Source organism: Xiphophorus couchianus, chromosome 13 (assembly GCF_001444195.1).
Source record: "Xiphophorus couchianus chromosome 13, X_couchianus-1.0, whole genome shotgun sequence".
NCBI lineage: Eukaryota > Metazoa > Chordata > Actinopteri > Cyprinodontiformes > Poeciliidae > Xiphophorus > Xiphophorus couchianus.
The window spans coordinates 9,709,950-9,724,959 of record NC_040240.1 but is presented as its reverse complement, the minus strand read 5'-3'; the positions used below and the strand labels follow the sequence as shown (position 1 = coordinate 9,724,959).

At 40.4% G+C, this 15,010-nt stretch overlaps 1 protein-coding gene across 2 annotated transcripts in view; it reads right to left on the bottom strand.

Annotated features, from left to right (window-relative positions):
- The window catches only part of cdk6 (cyclin dependent kinase 6), a 44,208-nt gene that overhangs the window by 17,462 nt on the left and 11,736 nt on the right, over positions 1 to 15,010 (bottom strand). For both annotated transcript variants that reach the window (XM_028036637.1, XM_028036638.1), the window contains one exon: positions 12,245 to 12,412. In XM_028036637.1, the coding sequence (XP_027892438.1) occupies positions 12,245 to 12,412 (168 nt within the window). The remainder of the gene's footprint in view (positions 1 to 12,244; positions 12,413 to 15,010) is intronic.

Here is a 15,010-nt window from a genome sequence, read left to right as displayed (position 1 = left end):
ATTCGAAAACACAGCCACAAGTGCAGATTAAGGCATATATATAACCCATGCACGGGAGGCTACGGAAAGTAAATGCAAAAAGATTTAATCCAGCGTCAGATTACAACTCATCTGCTTCTCTTGAAGCAAAAAATTTTCCATTAACTACCTCAAATTTACCATAGCAGCTGGGTTTAGCTTCCCTAATAAGCTGTTCATGCTGAACCCAATGCCCCATTTGTTTCAGCTAGAGTTTTAGATAATAAAACTTCTAAAATCAAACAATCACTGTGTTTGCTGCAAGAAGGAACATTGTTTCCATAATAGAATGCAACCATAATGATGTGCAACTCCTGAACAGCTTAAAAGTTTTTTTTTTACATGCATGTTTATAAATATTTGTGTATGCAAAGTAGCCCATTTAAGACAAGTTTAGACAGAAGCAACTTTACCACTATGTTGCATCACCTCAGCTCTCAGAGGAACTGAGATGATCAGCAGCTGTGGTTTCTAAAGCAAAATGTGTTCCCATTCATGCTTTTAGCCCTTTAGGGGCTAGTTATGAATTGTTTTGGAGGGCCACATATCAGAAAATTGAATTCTATAAATTTGCTCACGCAGATGTCTGAGAGATATTCAGACTTAATAAATGAAAGCAAACCCCTCAAAAGATGTTTATTGATTCGTTTTCCCCAAATTTGGAGGATTGAGCTATCCTCAATCTTCCAAATGCATCTACTCCTGTAACTGTTCCTGTAAAACTCCCTTTGAGTCTGTAAAACACATACTGTGAGACCAAAATGCATAAAGAGCCAGCACCGAACAGCTGGTGAGCTTATAATATCCATGAATGGATTATGATCACACAGAGAGCTTCATACTCTCTGTAGGGTGCCAGAATCTTAAGTCTGTCCAAATAGGTATCTCAAACTATTATTCTCACAAGAGGTGCATAATCTGAGTCATAGCCTAAACAAACAGCTTAACAACTGTTTTCACTGAGATGATTATAACAACACATCTGTGGTACAGTGAAAAGGACATTCCCCAACTGCAATGTTCCCTTTTCTGCGTGTGTCCGTTCCCCTCCTCTTCTTCCGACCACGCTTGCATTCCTACTTCCTTAGTCTCCCTTTCTCACCCTTCTTGTTCTCTGTTCTGCTTCACATATCCCTTCGTTGCCCACTCCCGTTTTCCCTCCCTTGTATTGGCTGCATGAAAGCGGATACAGGCTCCTGCATACAGCATGCTCTAGATGAGTCATAGACAGAGAGAGCGGCGGCCTTAAAAAAGGAAAAGTTAAAGTGTTTTGCATTTGAGGCTGCTGCTTTGCATTCTGTAGTCTCCCTTTTTGTCTGTCAGACGTCCCTGCTCCCTTTGGCATGGTAACTGAAAGCTAAAGAGAGGTCAAATGAAGGCAAGTGAGAAAAATAAAAAAGCAGCAAAGAGGTTAGACTGAGAGAAAGAGTGTGTGAGGGCTGACTCCAGATTAAAAGGACAACATTCTGTGAATTCCTTTCTGCTGAGAGCATCCTCCCGCTCACCACCAGGACGATCTTCCACAGCCTGCACTGCTGTTCTCTCATTCCCGCACCCCATGACAGAGGAAATGGCTTCTCCTGCCCCACAGGACCTCCAGACCTCCAGGGCCAGACCTCCAAGTTTGCCTGCTTTGCAACATCCGGGATTTTGCTACAAGAGCCCCGTGCAAGCACAATGGGCTGGTATGACAATAGGACGCATGAGTGTGAGTGAGCAGGGGCGTTTGGCTGGTGTTATGTGTGAGGGCTTGCACGTGACTTGGAGAGCACCTGCTTTTTGCCTGGATGAATGTGTTTCGTTGCCAAGTGGTATCTGGAAGTGTATGAAAGTTATTTGCACCATGTGTTTGAAGATTAACGTTAGCACATAACAATCTGCACTTCCTTTTTTTTTTCTTTAATAAAGTCTGACCTTTTTTTAAAAAATTCATTTTGCAATGTATTTTCTACACTCCCTTGGATCAAGGATTGTAGCAACAACTCAAGTACTCCTCAATTTCTTTTGGATTTGTCAAGACTTTTGATCTGCATGCAGAAAGACCAAAGGAAGAAAATAAATTGCATAACTTTTGAAGACTCTTTTGTGAGGTCAGTCCTGCTCAGATTAGGATCAGTAGAAGTTGAAAAGTGGCAAAGATTTAATGACCAAATTAACAAGTAAGTCCTAAAAAAAGCTTTTTCATTTAAAAAAAAAAAAACTTTTACAAAAAGACTGAGAAATGTGACATGTTTTAATTAGTTATGTTAAGGCCTGAGGCTCAAGTTCTAAATAAGAAACAAAGTGGACTGTACTGTCCTGGTCCAAGGTCAGAATCTGTCTCACATATCTCTATTTTTTCAATGGAGTGGCAGGTAAAGATAAGAAATAATGTTCCCACTGGAATAAAATACTATTTTATCTTACAATTCTTGACATATATAGTTGCTGAAAAGGTAATAAAAATGTTTTTATTTGAATTAAGCAAAAAATAAAACAGTAGAAAATGTGGGATTAAATCATTGCTACCAAAATATTTTCAGCTGTTGAAAATGATGAAGGCCACATACTTTGACCCCCATGACATTATCCCCCCTCAAAGCTCAGATCTATTGAGAAGGACCCTTTAAGTGACCTGATGTGATTAGGATGACTGAAGCTTAGGGCCACAGCGCTGAGGTTGGTGGAGTTTGGCAGGGGGCCCATGTTTACATTCCCCCTGAGGAAACCAAGGATGAAAAAACACCACTGGACACAGACCCACACACGCACACACTCAGAAAGTGTTTTATACGTCCTAGACGTTAAAATGACCAATGCACATCATGATCAGTTTCAATCCCTACCTAAAAGGAAAGCCAAGTTCAGGAAACGTGATCCTTTCCTTATCCCCTCAGCTGGTTTATGACAACATTCCTGAAAGCGATCCATCACTAATTAAACCCTTCCTCTCTGAATCTCAGAAGGATACAAAGCATGAATGCGGGCATTACATAGAGAGGGAAAGCGGATGTCCTAATAATAAGTATAAAACCGAATTCAGAGCACGGCAGAACAGAGGCTGTGATGTTGTGTCTCCAGAGAGGCCCGAAGCTCCAGCAGTCAGCCATGCTGTAAACACCATTATTTCATCCCCTCGCTCACTTTCCTCACTTACTTTTACTTGTTCTGTACAAAAAAAAGAACAAAAAAAAACAATCAAAAGCTCTAATAATGTCGCCTCCCCAGGCCAGGAAAAAGACTGACAATATAAGATGGAGGCTGGGTGGTGGAGGGGATAGATGGAGACCAGGGGGTGCTGGGGGGAGCACGAGAAGGAAAAGTGCAAGAGCAGCACACAGACTGTATACAGTAAAACAGGAAAAAAAAAAAGGGGGAGCACTGCAACTGTTGCCAAAGTATGCACAGCTTACAGGAATGCAGCACGGGGCCCTCAGCGAATGAAACAAAGACAGCACAGTAAGTGGCTCTCTCTCCCCGGTGCTACCACATCCGCACATCATTAGCTGGAAAATTCCTGATATATGCTGTAATTTTTTCTCTTTTTCTCCTCCTATTCCCCTTTCTGATGCTGGTACAGACTGGGCTGTAACATCCAGGTGACCGTGTGCACACGCAGCGCATGCACACCAATGCAGCGCCCCGACTGTCTTGGAGGACGGCCCAGACACCGCGACCAATGAATACATTATAGGGAATTGTAAAAATGATATGTGCATGAGGGTGTGCTGCTGAACAGAAGTGTAACATAACTCACTACATGTGTTTCTGCAAAGTTAAAAAAAGAGAGAGAGAGAGCCGTCAGTCCCTTTTAAGAGTATTGACACCTCTGAACTTTTTCCCGTTACCACCACAAATATTGCATTTTATTAGCCTTTAAAGAGACCGACTAACTAAGTGGTGCACAGTTATGAAGTGGAGAGAAAATGCTTTTCTTTACAACTAAAATTCAGAAATGTGTGGTGAGAATTTTTAGTAAGCTCGTCTGAGTGAATATGAATCATTTCCTCTAGCTGCAGCTACAGCTTTAAGCCTTTTGTGTCTTTTATGTCTCCACCAGCTTTGCACACCTAGAGACAGTGATCTATGGCAGTCCTCACAAAATAACTCAAGCTCAGTCACACTGGCCTTTGACTGGGTCCTTCTAACACTTGAGTAACATTCAATCACAATGTATTTATAAAGCAATAATGATATTAATAATTAATATAAAGCAAAATGTGTTTTCAAAAGTAAACTGTGAGGTGAAATCCTCCCCCCAGTCTGAAGTCTCTTAACAGCTTTTAGCTGCAAAACTGTTCCCACAGCATGATACAGCCACCACCATGTTTTCTAGAGCAGATGGTCTAGTTGGTATGAGACGTAATGCAAAAATTCAAAAAAGCACCTGCTCTGGTTGTCTTGTAATAGCGGTTTTCCTCTTGCCACTCTTCCAGTGAAGCCAGATCTGTAAGCTGCAAATATTTGACCCTTCAGTAGATGCTCCCACCTGACCAAGGAATCTCTTCAGCTGCTCAAATCACACATCTTAGCTGCCTGTCCTCTAAGTTTACTTTGACAGCAATGACTGATGTAGGTTTGCAGTTGAGCCATACTTTTTGCATTATTTAATTATGGACCAAACAGCTCTGTGTGAGACTCAGATATGGTTTAGTTACTAACTAAACCACTCAAGCATCTCCCTACGCTGGTTTGAAATTAAATCAGACCCAGTTGGACCATTAACTATGTAATCCTGAAGACAACTGGCTGCATTGGATTTTACTTAGAGACATCAGAGAAAAGGTGCGTGACTACAAATGTGTACTGGACTCTATGGATTTTTATTTATAAAGTAAATTGTGAAAATTACATAAAACAAAAAAATGAAGAAAATAAATAAATAAAAACCCAAAAAACTTCAAAGCGTTTGGAAATACTTTCGCAAAGCACAGTATGTCTGATCATATGTACGTGAACTTTGCGCATGTTTGCTAATGTCAAGCTGAGGCCACTCTCTTTGCTCCAGTCGACTGCAGTCAAAGCACTGAGGATTGACTTTTCCTTTTTTCCCATATGGAGCCGTTTGAGGAGATATCTAAACATTCCCAGAGTGAGCTGCACGTGCTCTTCTGCGTGCAGTGCAAGGGTTTTCCCCACCTCCATCTCCCTGCTGCTGCCTGCTTTCCTGTCTTTCTCTCTGCCCTGAGCATCAGGACAACTATCCAGCTTATCCAGGCTCACCATTGCAGACTTGATTTGCTTTCATCTGTCAGAACCGCCGATCGCTAAAGGGGCGATAGATAAATGTATTGCAAAAGCGATGAGCTGTAAAAACATCCTAGACAAAACAATGCTCCTAATCAGCATAACTTTTAGGATGAACTTAACGCTGGACAGGTGAGAACACATCAATCTGCACTGCTGTAATGAGCCGACAGTCTGCGACTGCAAAGCCAAACAAGTAAATGTTGTATGTAAGAGCAAAAATAACAATCTATACTGCACAGAGTGGCTGCACAGTGGCGCAGTTGGTAGCACTGTTGCCTTGCCGCAAGAAGGTCCTGGGTTCGATTCCCGGCCGGTGTCTTTCTGCATGGAGTTTGCATGTTCTCCCTGTGCATGCGTGGGTTCTCTCCGGGTACTCCGGCTTCCTCCCACAGTCCAAAAACATGACTGTTAGGTTAATTGGTCTATCTAAATTCTCCCTAGGTGTGTGTTTGTGTGTGAATGGTTGTTTGTCCTGTATGTCTTTGTGTTGCCCTGCGACAGACTGGCGACCTGTCCAGGGTGTACCCCGCCTCCCGCCCGGAACGTAGCTGGAGATAGGCACCGGCACCCCTCCCGACCCCATTAGGGACAAGGGTGCACAGAAAATGGATGGATGGATGGATGGACTGCACAGAGTGAGACTGCCTCTCTTGGGTTGTAAAAGCCTGTCTGCTGTTTAAGCGCAGGCAGGAAATCTGGTTTCAATTTGTTTAATGTCGTCTGAGATATGGGTGTCTTATTCTGGTAAGAGCAGTGGGAGGGCTGTGAGCAGAAGGAACCAAAGGGGGGGGAAGCTTTGGGAAAATACCTTTAATCAGGTAACAATTTCACTCCTCTACATAAGACTCAGACAACTAAAGTTTACAGGAAATCAGCAGTGGGACAGTGCAGATCTGAGCGATGCTTACAAATACAGTGATAATTAATGGTTCATTTGATCACATTTAAGTCGGCCTCATTTTAGTCAAAGCTCAAAAAGCTTTAGCTTGAAGAGTGTTGAAATTCCCTTTGGCTTTTGAGTCACATAGGACTTTAGATGAGTAAAGAAGAAAGACAAAAAAGAAAACTTTCTGAGTTTATCTAGCCTGGAAACATAACCCCTTCATTCTTTTTACTGTGAATACATAAATAACATAAATAAGAGTCTGACGAAAATAGCCAACACACAAAATTGATGGCATTCCCCTTGAGATTTCCCAAATCTAATTTGACAAGCGACCACATGCGCATGACGTGCACGGGAGTGCAAACTAATGAGATTCATGGGACCTTCCACTTCATATCACAATAATTTCAAGTGTTCAAATTGTGTGGATGGACCACCCATGGGTAACATAATGGAGTTTATCTTTTGAACACAGCACCTCACCTGACCTCTAATCCTGTGTCACCTTAAGATCCGAGGATGTTTCCTTTCCTAACTGAACGTCTTCTAACAGGAAGAGCTTTCCTAAATGGACCACAGCTTCTTTTTATTAACTTCCTTATAAAATGTATCGATTATTTTTCTGCTCACTGATACAAGTGAAAATGGTGACTTTGTTATATACAGCAGACCTACTTTGCTTACATTACCATTATATTCCCCTTTTTTAATTAAGTGTGCACTGTCTGTATGGTTTTTGCTTACTTTTCAAGAAGTATGGAGATTGGTTGTGGGATTCTGACACACAAAGATGCTTTGATTTAAACTGGGACTTTAACATATTTGATCAGTCATGAAATTATTATGTTGTAAAATATAAACATAAGGACATCAGTTGCTTTCTGTCGTCTCTGTCATCTACTGCAGTGGGGCTTCATTCAAAAAGCTAGAAATATTTTTGCCATTCAAAGCATTAATTCCTTGCACTTGGAATATAATAGTAAAAATATTCTGAACAGATCTTTTTGACATTAACATTACAGGCTATTAAATTTGCAGCATATTTGGTAAAGCTTAACCTAAGACATTCAATTGTAGCTTCTGCTTGATATTTAGACTTATTGTTCTGCTGGCGGGTAAATCTTTACCCTCATCTCAAGCATTTTGTAGGCTCTACATTTCCTCCAGGGTTTAAGTTTGATCAGTCCATATTCTTATTAATTATGGCTAGTGGAAGAAAATACCTTTCTCATAGCCTACCACAGGTATGAAACATGTTGGCTATGTGATGGTGCATTCAGGGTGATGTCTGCACATTGTTTTGCATGTGGACTAAGACCTTTACTATCTTTAGCAAGTTACAAATGAAGGTTCCTGTGTCATTATTCCCACAATGTCTTTTCTTTACTTACCACTTTGCTATAAAAGGTCACATTTGTGGAAAGCACAGCTAATAATAGCCCCTGTCAACAGATTATCCCAGCTGAGCAGTGGATCTATGGAGCTCCTCTAGAATGATCATGGCCTAATGGGTTTCTCTGAATAATGCTCTCTTTGTCATTTTCATAAGGTATTCACACCTTGGCATGTTGAAAGCCTATTTTTGCTTTAAACTTGTCCAAAACTTTAATTTAATGTGTATCAAAATAGAGGGAGGCGGGGGGAGAAAACTCTGATACAGCTAAAAAAATCTGAATGATTTATAAAATACTTTAAAAACTGTACATAATTTTCTTTATTTCAATTCACAGTAGTGCTCTACTTTGCATTTATATACATAAAAAACTAGAAAAAAGAAGCTTTGTGATTTTAACTTTAAAAATTTTAAGGGGTTTGAGTACTTTAGGCATCACAAAAATAATATGGAAACTGAGTAAGAAAAAATCTTGCAAATTTGCTACAAAATAATCAATCAGGTTTTCTACACAGACAAGGATCCTTCTGTAACTAGCATTGCAGAATGTACGTTACAAATATATTTACAAATATATTTATAGGAATATTGTTCGATCTAACACATAATTTTCTGATGTAGTTGTTATGACTGTTTAACAATTTTGAGAGAGATAAGTTAATCAAACTCACGTGCAACGTAATTAAGTGAGCAAGGATTTTACTGGACAGCTTTAGAGGTACAAATTTAGTTGGAGGTGAGCCAAAAGATCCAAAACAGTCATACTGTGGCCAATGACATAACAACCGTTAGACGATTGGATAGTCATCGTTTAGGTAATGCTTTGATCAAATGCGCAAAGATGAAACTGATTTTCTTATGCCAACTGTAAAAAAATTTAAACGTTGCAAATTTTTAAGGGAAACTGAATATCAGTGCTCCAATAAGAAATAAATCAAACCACTGCAACACACCAGCATCAGTTAACTCATCCAGTTCTTTTCTCTGCCCGTCATTCAGAGCCATACAAAGAGCCTGTAGCCAGCATAGGGTCACAAAAAAACCAGCAACAAAACAACAATCCCACAGGGACTGTCGGGGCAGCCTAATCTGGACCTCATACCAGCCAATGGGTGGTCTTCCTTTCCTTTCCTCTCCCCATCGGGGGGGGGAAAAACACGACATGATCGGTGACTGATGCAGGAGGAGCCATAGGTCACCCGAAGCTATGGCAGTACCAAAACTCCACTCCGACATTTTTAATACATACATGCAAACGCTGACCACACACTTTGTCAATTACATCTCAACAAACAGGCATGTGGCTGGGTGAGAAAGCTACTGCATTGCAAAAAGAGAAGTGTTGGTATCTCATCAGCAGAAAGCACAACGGCGCTACTTTCAGTTAGCGACACTGGAAAAAAAAACATTAAAAGAGCGGGTGAGGGACTCTTTGACATCTTCATGCAAATGATTCCTTCAGCCATCTTGTCATTCTAAAAGCCCTAAATGAATCACTTTGAAAGTGAGAAAATCGCCCAGTTCGCTTAAGCAACAGCAGTTCTCCAAAGCCCATCTGTCTACCAGTAACGGTGGCTTTAGGTGACTAAATAAGTAACTGCTGGTCTGTTGGGCAAAGGGGAAGATCCTCTTAAACTCTGTGTGTATTTGTGTACATACGCACAGCGCGCAGTGTAGATTAGGTGCTTTTATTAGCAAAAGGAAACAAAGAACGGGTGAATGGAGATTTGTGTGTGAGTGTGTGTGTCCGGTTGACAGGGGGATTCCAGACGCAGGAACATTCATCTGGAACCAAAGATCCCATGCTCACATTGCAGTGCTCTGCGAATGCACACACACACTCACACACACACTCACACGCATGCGCACACGCATCCATCTCATTTTTGTGGCCCAATCTGTAAAACCGAGGAAGGAAATGAGTATGTGAATGAGTATGAAAGCACATTTAAAAGTGCAATGTGGTGTTTGAGAGTAGTTTTAGGGACTCGGTATCTTGTTACTTTGACCTGATGGTGAATTCCCGGGGAGGTGTTTAACCAGCAGCAAAAAGTGTCCCCGTCTAGTCATAGAAAAAAACAATGAAGACTTAACCCTTTGGTGAAACCACAGGTACAATGATTATTGTGTAACACATATGTAAATTCAATGGTAAACGATGTGCTCCCGTGAATCTTAGCTGTGAATCATCAAGCATGGTGACAAATTACAGAAATACCTGACAAAATACTTAACTCAATCAAAAAAACCCTTCATAATTCAGAGAAATTTCGATTTGCATAATTGACTGGAGTCATTACTATAACAATTTTTTTTAAAGACACTGTCTCTTTAAAACGATTCTAATATTTTGAAAACTTGTCAAATCAGCAAGTTTTATCTTCATAAAATTAAAACTTAAAGTGAAATATTTTTTCTAAATGACATTAAATGCTGATTTAACTGTTAAAAATGCATATACACCCTTTTAGGTTTTTATGAAAAAATGGGCCATCCATCCATCCATCCATCCATCCATCCATCCATCCATCCATCCATCCATCCATCCCCTTTGTACGGAGACACAGGACAAACACACACACACACACACACACACACACACACACACACACACACACACACACACACGCACCCCTACAGGCTATCTCGAGACATCAATGAACCTATCAGAAACGTTTTGGACTGTGGAATAAAGTTTGCCTCTGTGTTGAAACTCTGTGGCCACTTTTTTTAAACACCCAACAAGAAGTGAGAAAAGTAACTACTGCAGATATAAATTGGCAGGTTTCCCTTCCATACTCACATACATAGGACTTCAGCTGCTCAACATTTGGCAAAAGGCCTTCTTTCCTGCTATAATCGGGCAAGCACTTTTATTTTCTGGAAGCTTTGGACGTTTCAGTGTATTGTCCTGGCATTATTTATTGGTACCCCAAGGATCAATGTGCACCTAACCTTAAAATAAATCAATCTTTTATTGCTGTAGCATAATCTTGGTGTTGAGTTAGTCATGTGTTTTGGACCACTAACCCGTTGAAAGACCTAACGATGCTTCATTTTCAATTCATCAGTAGTTTCCAGTGGAGTTTGATTGAAAAGCTCCTGTTATACAAAGCAGGATGCCATGCGCAGTAACAGTTTACAGGGAATTTGTTAAAGAAAGAGGCCCACAGCATCACAGATCTTCCACCATGCTTAACACTGGATATGACATGCTTTTCGTAATAATTTATTTGTTACTCAACCACCTGGAGTGCTTGTTGCTTAAAAAAAAATCAATCTAGCCTCTTCTTAAAAATCCAGTAGAGTTTAACAAACTCACAATAAGATTGATTGCCCCTGGTAACACTCTTAAATAGCCGGTTGATGAGTAGGTAGTGTGTAATAGTTGTTGTGAGAGACTCGATGACCTCAAGATGCCAACCTTTTCTGCAGACATGTGAGCTGTTAAGATTCTTTTTTAGTAATATTTATTTAAAAAATATATTTTTAGGGGTACCAGATATTTCTGGATAAAGTCCAATAATGTACTTTCCTACATCATTCAGTCAATATGTGAATATGCTACTACAATAAAATTTATCTTCTGACTTTTTACAAATCTTTAACAGGGCGACTACAAATATGTCCAGGACTTTCTGTCAATTCTGTCAAGTTGACATGGAGTGCCTGACACCTTTTAAAAGAGGAGAGATGACAAAGTGTTTCAATGCACTGGAACAGATGGGAGTGCTAAGAATAAGTGTAAAAATTAACAATTATGGAATAAATTCTATATAATACATTTTATATGTTATATAAAATGCATTGAAACTTTTCTTTAAAATGTGAGAACTTAAAGGGGTATAAATACTTTTGCAAGATGCTGAATGTAAATTGTTTGACATGTTGAACTAAAAAAAACCTGGATAATCTAGATATGTTCAACTTTGTATGAAGAGTTGTAGTAAGGTCCAGAAGATTTGTATTGTTTGTTGATGTTAGACATAAAATTAGTGACACTATTTTCTTTGTTTGTTTGTTTGTTTTTTTCAGGTAAGGAGCTTCTGTGGCTGCCCACGTTCATCTTCAAAGTCACATCTCTCTTCCTTCAAAGTTCTTCCAATGACTCTTTTCAGAGTCCCTTTCTATATTATCAGGTCATCAGAGCCTCGAGTGCAACAGTTAGACATCAAAGGCCCGACAGTGGGAAGGGAGGGGTGTTTGTCTCTCCTCGTCTGTCCCATCCCTCTTTGCAACAGCCACCGAGGGACTGCTGAAGCAGGCCACAGAGGGAGGGAGGAGTGGTGCCTCACTCTCACTTTACACAGAGAAACCCAATCATTTGGCGGAGCTCTTACAAGCTATTCTCTGATGCCCTGGAAGTGCCAACCTTAACACATTAGACATTTTCTAATTCACATGTGGAGGGGTTCAAGGGAGTGCGTCTTTGTCAGTCAAAAGATGTTGCTCGAAAGGGTACCCTCTTTGTCAAGTGTTACGACTAATAATGTGAAAGCAAATATTAAAGTAAATATTTATTATTTTAAAACTTGAGATCAATTTCATGTTTCCTTTCAATCAAAAAGTGACTGCAGATTGACAGAGCCTAGAGGGTAGCAACTTCTACATCCTTGAGCATTCCTATTTTAAAGTCCTAACCAGAGAAACCACACAGTTGTTAGTCATGGAATGCTTGGTTTGATAACATTTCTGTTCAGACAGCCAAAGAAACTTACCACTGATGTGAGCGCCATCTGGAAGCTGTAGATGCGGGCTAGACCAAAGTCTGCCAGTTTGATCTGACCTCCACTGGTCACCAGAATATTCTGGGGTTTCAGGTCACGGTGAACCACTCGGTTCGAGTGCAGGAAGTCCAGCCCCTGAAGCAGCTGGTACATCATATCCTGGGAGTCAACGAAATGACAAGAGAAAGTGGCAGGATTATGGATATTACAAAGACACTTAAAAAAGGAGGTAATTGAAAACAAAAATACATTTAATAAAACATTTAAAAGGACACTTAGATAGCTTTTTACTCTGGCTTTCTCTGAGTTTTATGTGCATGGCAGCCATATTGGATTTGAAGTCATGGTTAGTGGAAAATAAACCTTTCCCACTGGAATTGTTGCATCTTTCTATAAAAGATGAAGTGCCAAAGGCTCCAAATGTTTTCTTTTTTTTGTGACCCCCCAATATGGTGTTACTTAGAAAAGTTAGTATGTACTAGACTGGTAATTATAAGTTTTAGAACCACTATACTAGTCTATGTTTAAGGTTCACAGCACACACCAGATGTTTGGTGTTAGATAATTGTTTACATGTGCAGGTTTGAGTGATTCAGTGTGAGCTGTTCAATTTGAATGCTAGCAACAGGTATCTTCAAAAACCCTCTGAAACAATGTGGTTTCTGCTGTGCAGCAAAGTATTCAACAATAAAAAGGCCTGATAGACAACAACTTAACGGCTGAACTTCAAAATAAAAGCTAAGACAGTCTGGGAGTGAGAGAGTTAACATGAAGAGGCCCGTGTCTTTTCTCATCGACTGTGGCAGATGTTTGATAACTGACACACACACATACACCAGCGTCAGAAAGAGGCCCCTGCTTTGTGCAAGCACAGATCTCTGTTACTAAGCAGCTGTCCTTCTTTAGTTAATTGGTGCTTGCTTTCTTTATATGCCCAAAATCTGACCTCAAACGGCTGCAGCATAGGCACCACATTTATGACGAACTTTCAAAGTCAATTGTTGTGAAAACGAATGAACAGTGTCGAAACTAGCTCAGACTTGTCCTGACCGAAATACTCTCAAACAGGTCCAACACCTATAAACAAATAAGTTATTGCAGGTAGTTTTGACAAAGAAAAACCAAAGAGTTCAACTGATCTCTTGCTCTCTCACAGTCTCTGTAATCTGCTTTTCTTCAAGAAACACATTCTTGTTACAGATGTACACCCCGTAAACCACCTCAAAGCTCCACACCGAGACCCCACAAGTGACATGGACCTGAGCCCACAACTCTATTCAGTAGCCCACCAGCTGGCGTGTGAGTCAAAGGAAAGGGGTCTGCGCACTCAAGCAAAAATGATCAGCAAATGGTACTGGGCTGGCTGCTGTTTTGGTCACACTACGCAACTCTGGATGTGATTATTGTCGTGCTGCTATACACAAACAAACAGAAAAATGCCATATCTGTGCTATCGTATGGGTGTTTTTGTGGGGAGAAGGAGGCTCACTGGTCTGTGTGCTAGCATGTGCGTATGTGTGACCAAGAACAGGATGCAAAAACAGACCTTCCTTTCTGCATCTCCATCCAGCCATGACCCACAGAGAAGGCCAGCAGACAGACAGGGCCATAGAACGGAGGCAGGCAGTTGGTCACTTTGTGTGCATGAGTGTTTGTGTGCATGTATCATGGGGGGCTGACACAATAGCATTCCCCCACCCATCAGTTCCTCTCTCCTTTAAATAGTCATTTCACCGTGCTTCCTTTCAACAGCATTTCCTCGTAAACACTAATTATCTCATGAGTGTGACTCTTAAATGTTAACAATCCAAGTTTTCCTGCCCTTCTTTAAAGAATCACTTACAGTGCCTTGTAGAAGTATTTCTATCCTTTCAGCTTTTCCACATTGTCCCATTACAAACTTCTATGCATTTTATTTGCATTTTTTGTATTGCGATAGCCAAACAAAGTTGTGCATAATGAACTGCAACAATGACCCTAGTCAAAAGTTTTGTAGCCTCCCAGGATTTCTCCTTCCATCTTCCTGTGACCGGCCTCGCTGTCCCTGCTGAAGAACCTCCACATTATGATGATGCCCCCACCCTGTCTTTCAGTGGGGATGGTGTGTTCACAATGAGACTAAGTGTTAATTTGCAATCATGTATAGCAATCTTAATGTAGGTTAAAAATATGTTTGGTTGTGTTCTCTTCATGGCTTGTGCTAAACTGCAAATGGCCTTCTTTGACTCAGCGATTGTTTTCTTTTGGACAATCTTCCATAAAGGACAGATCTGTGAATTGCACAACTATTACATATCCAGAGGACAGATTCTTTCATGAGATAAGGATTTCTGTGGCTGCCTCTAAATTATCACATGACTTTTGAATGTTTTTCTACATAATGTTCTCCTGTCAAGCTTTAGATGGACGACCAAGTGGTGGTACATTTGGAGTCTTGTGAGATGTTCAAATCTTTTAAAAGGTTTTAGAGTTTGGTTTGCTTTAAACTTTTTCCCAACTTTCTCCCCGACCTGTCTTGTGTGTTCCTTTGTTGTTCATTTATGTCCTCTAAAAAAACTCAGATGCCATCAGAGCTGTAGTTGTACTCACAATAAAATGCACAGGAGTGGACTGAATTTACTAATTATGTGACCTTAAAAGGCAGTTGGTTGCATTTTTAATAGGTATCAGAACAGAAAGTATTGAGCACAAATTAATTCAACGCTTCACAGATTTTTCATTGTAAGCATTTTGCCTACTTTGTGTGGTTTGTCATGT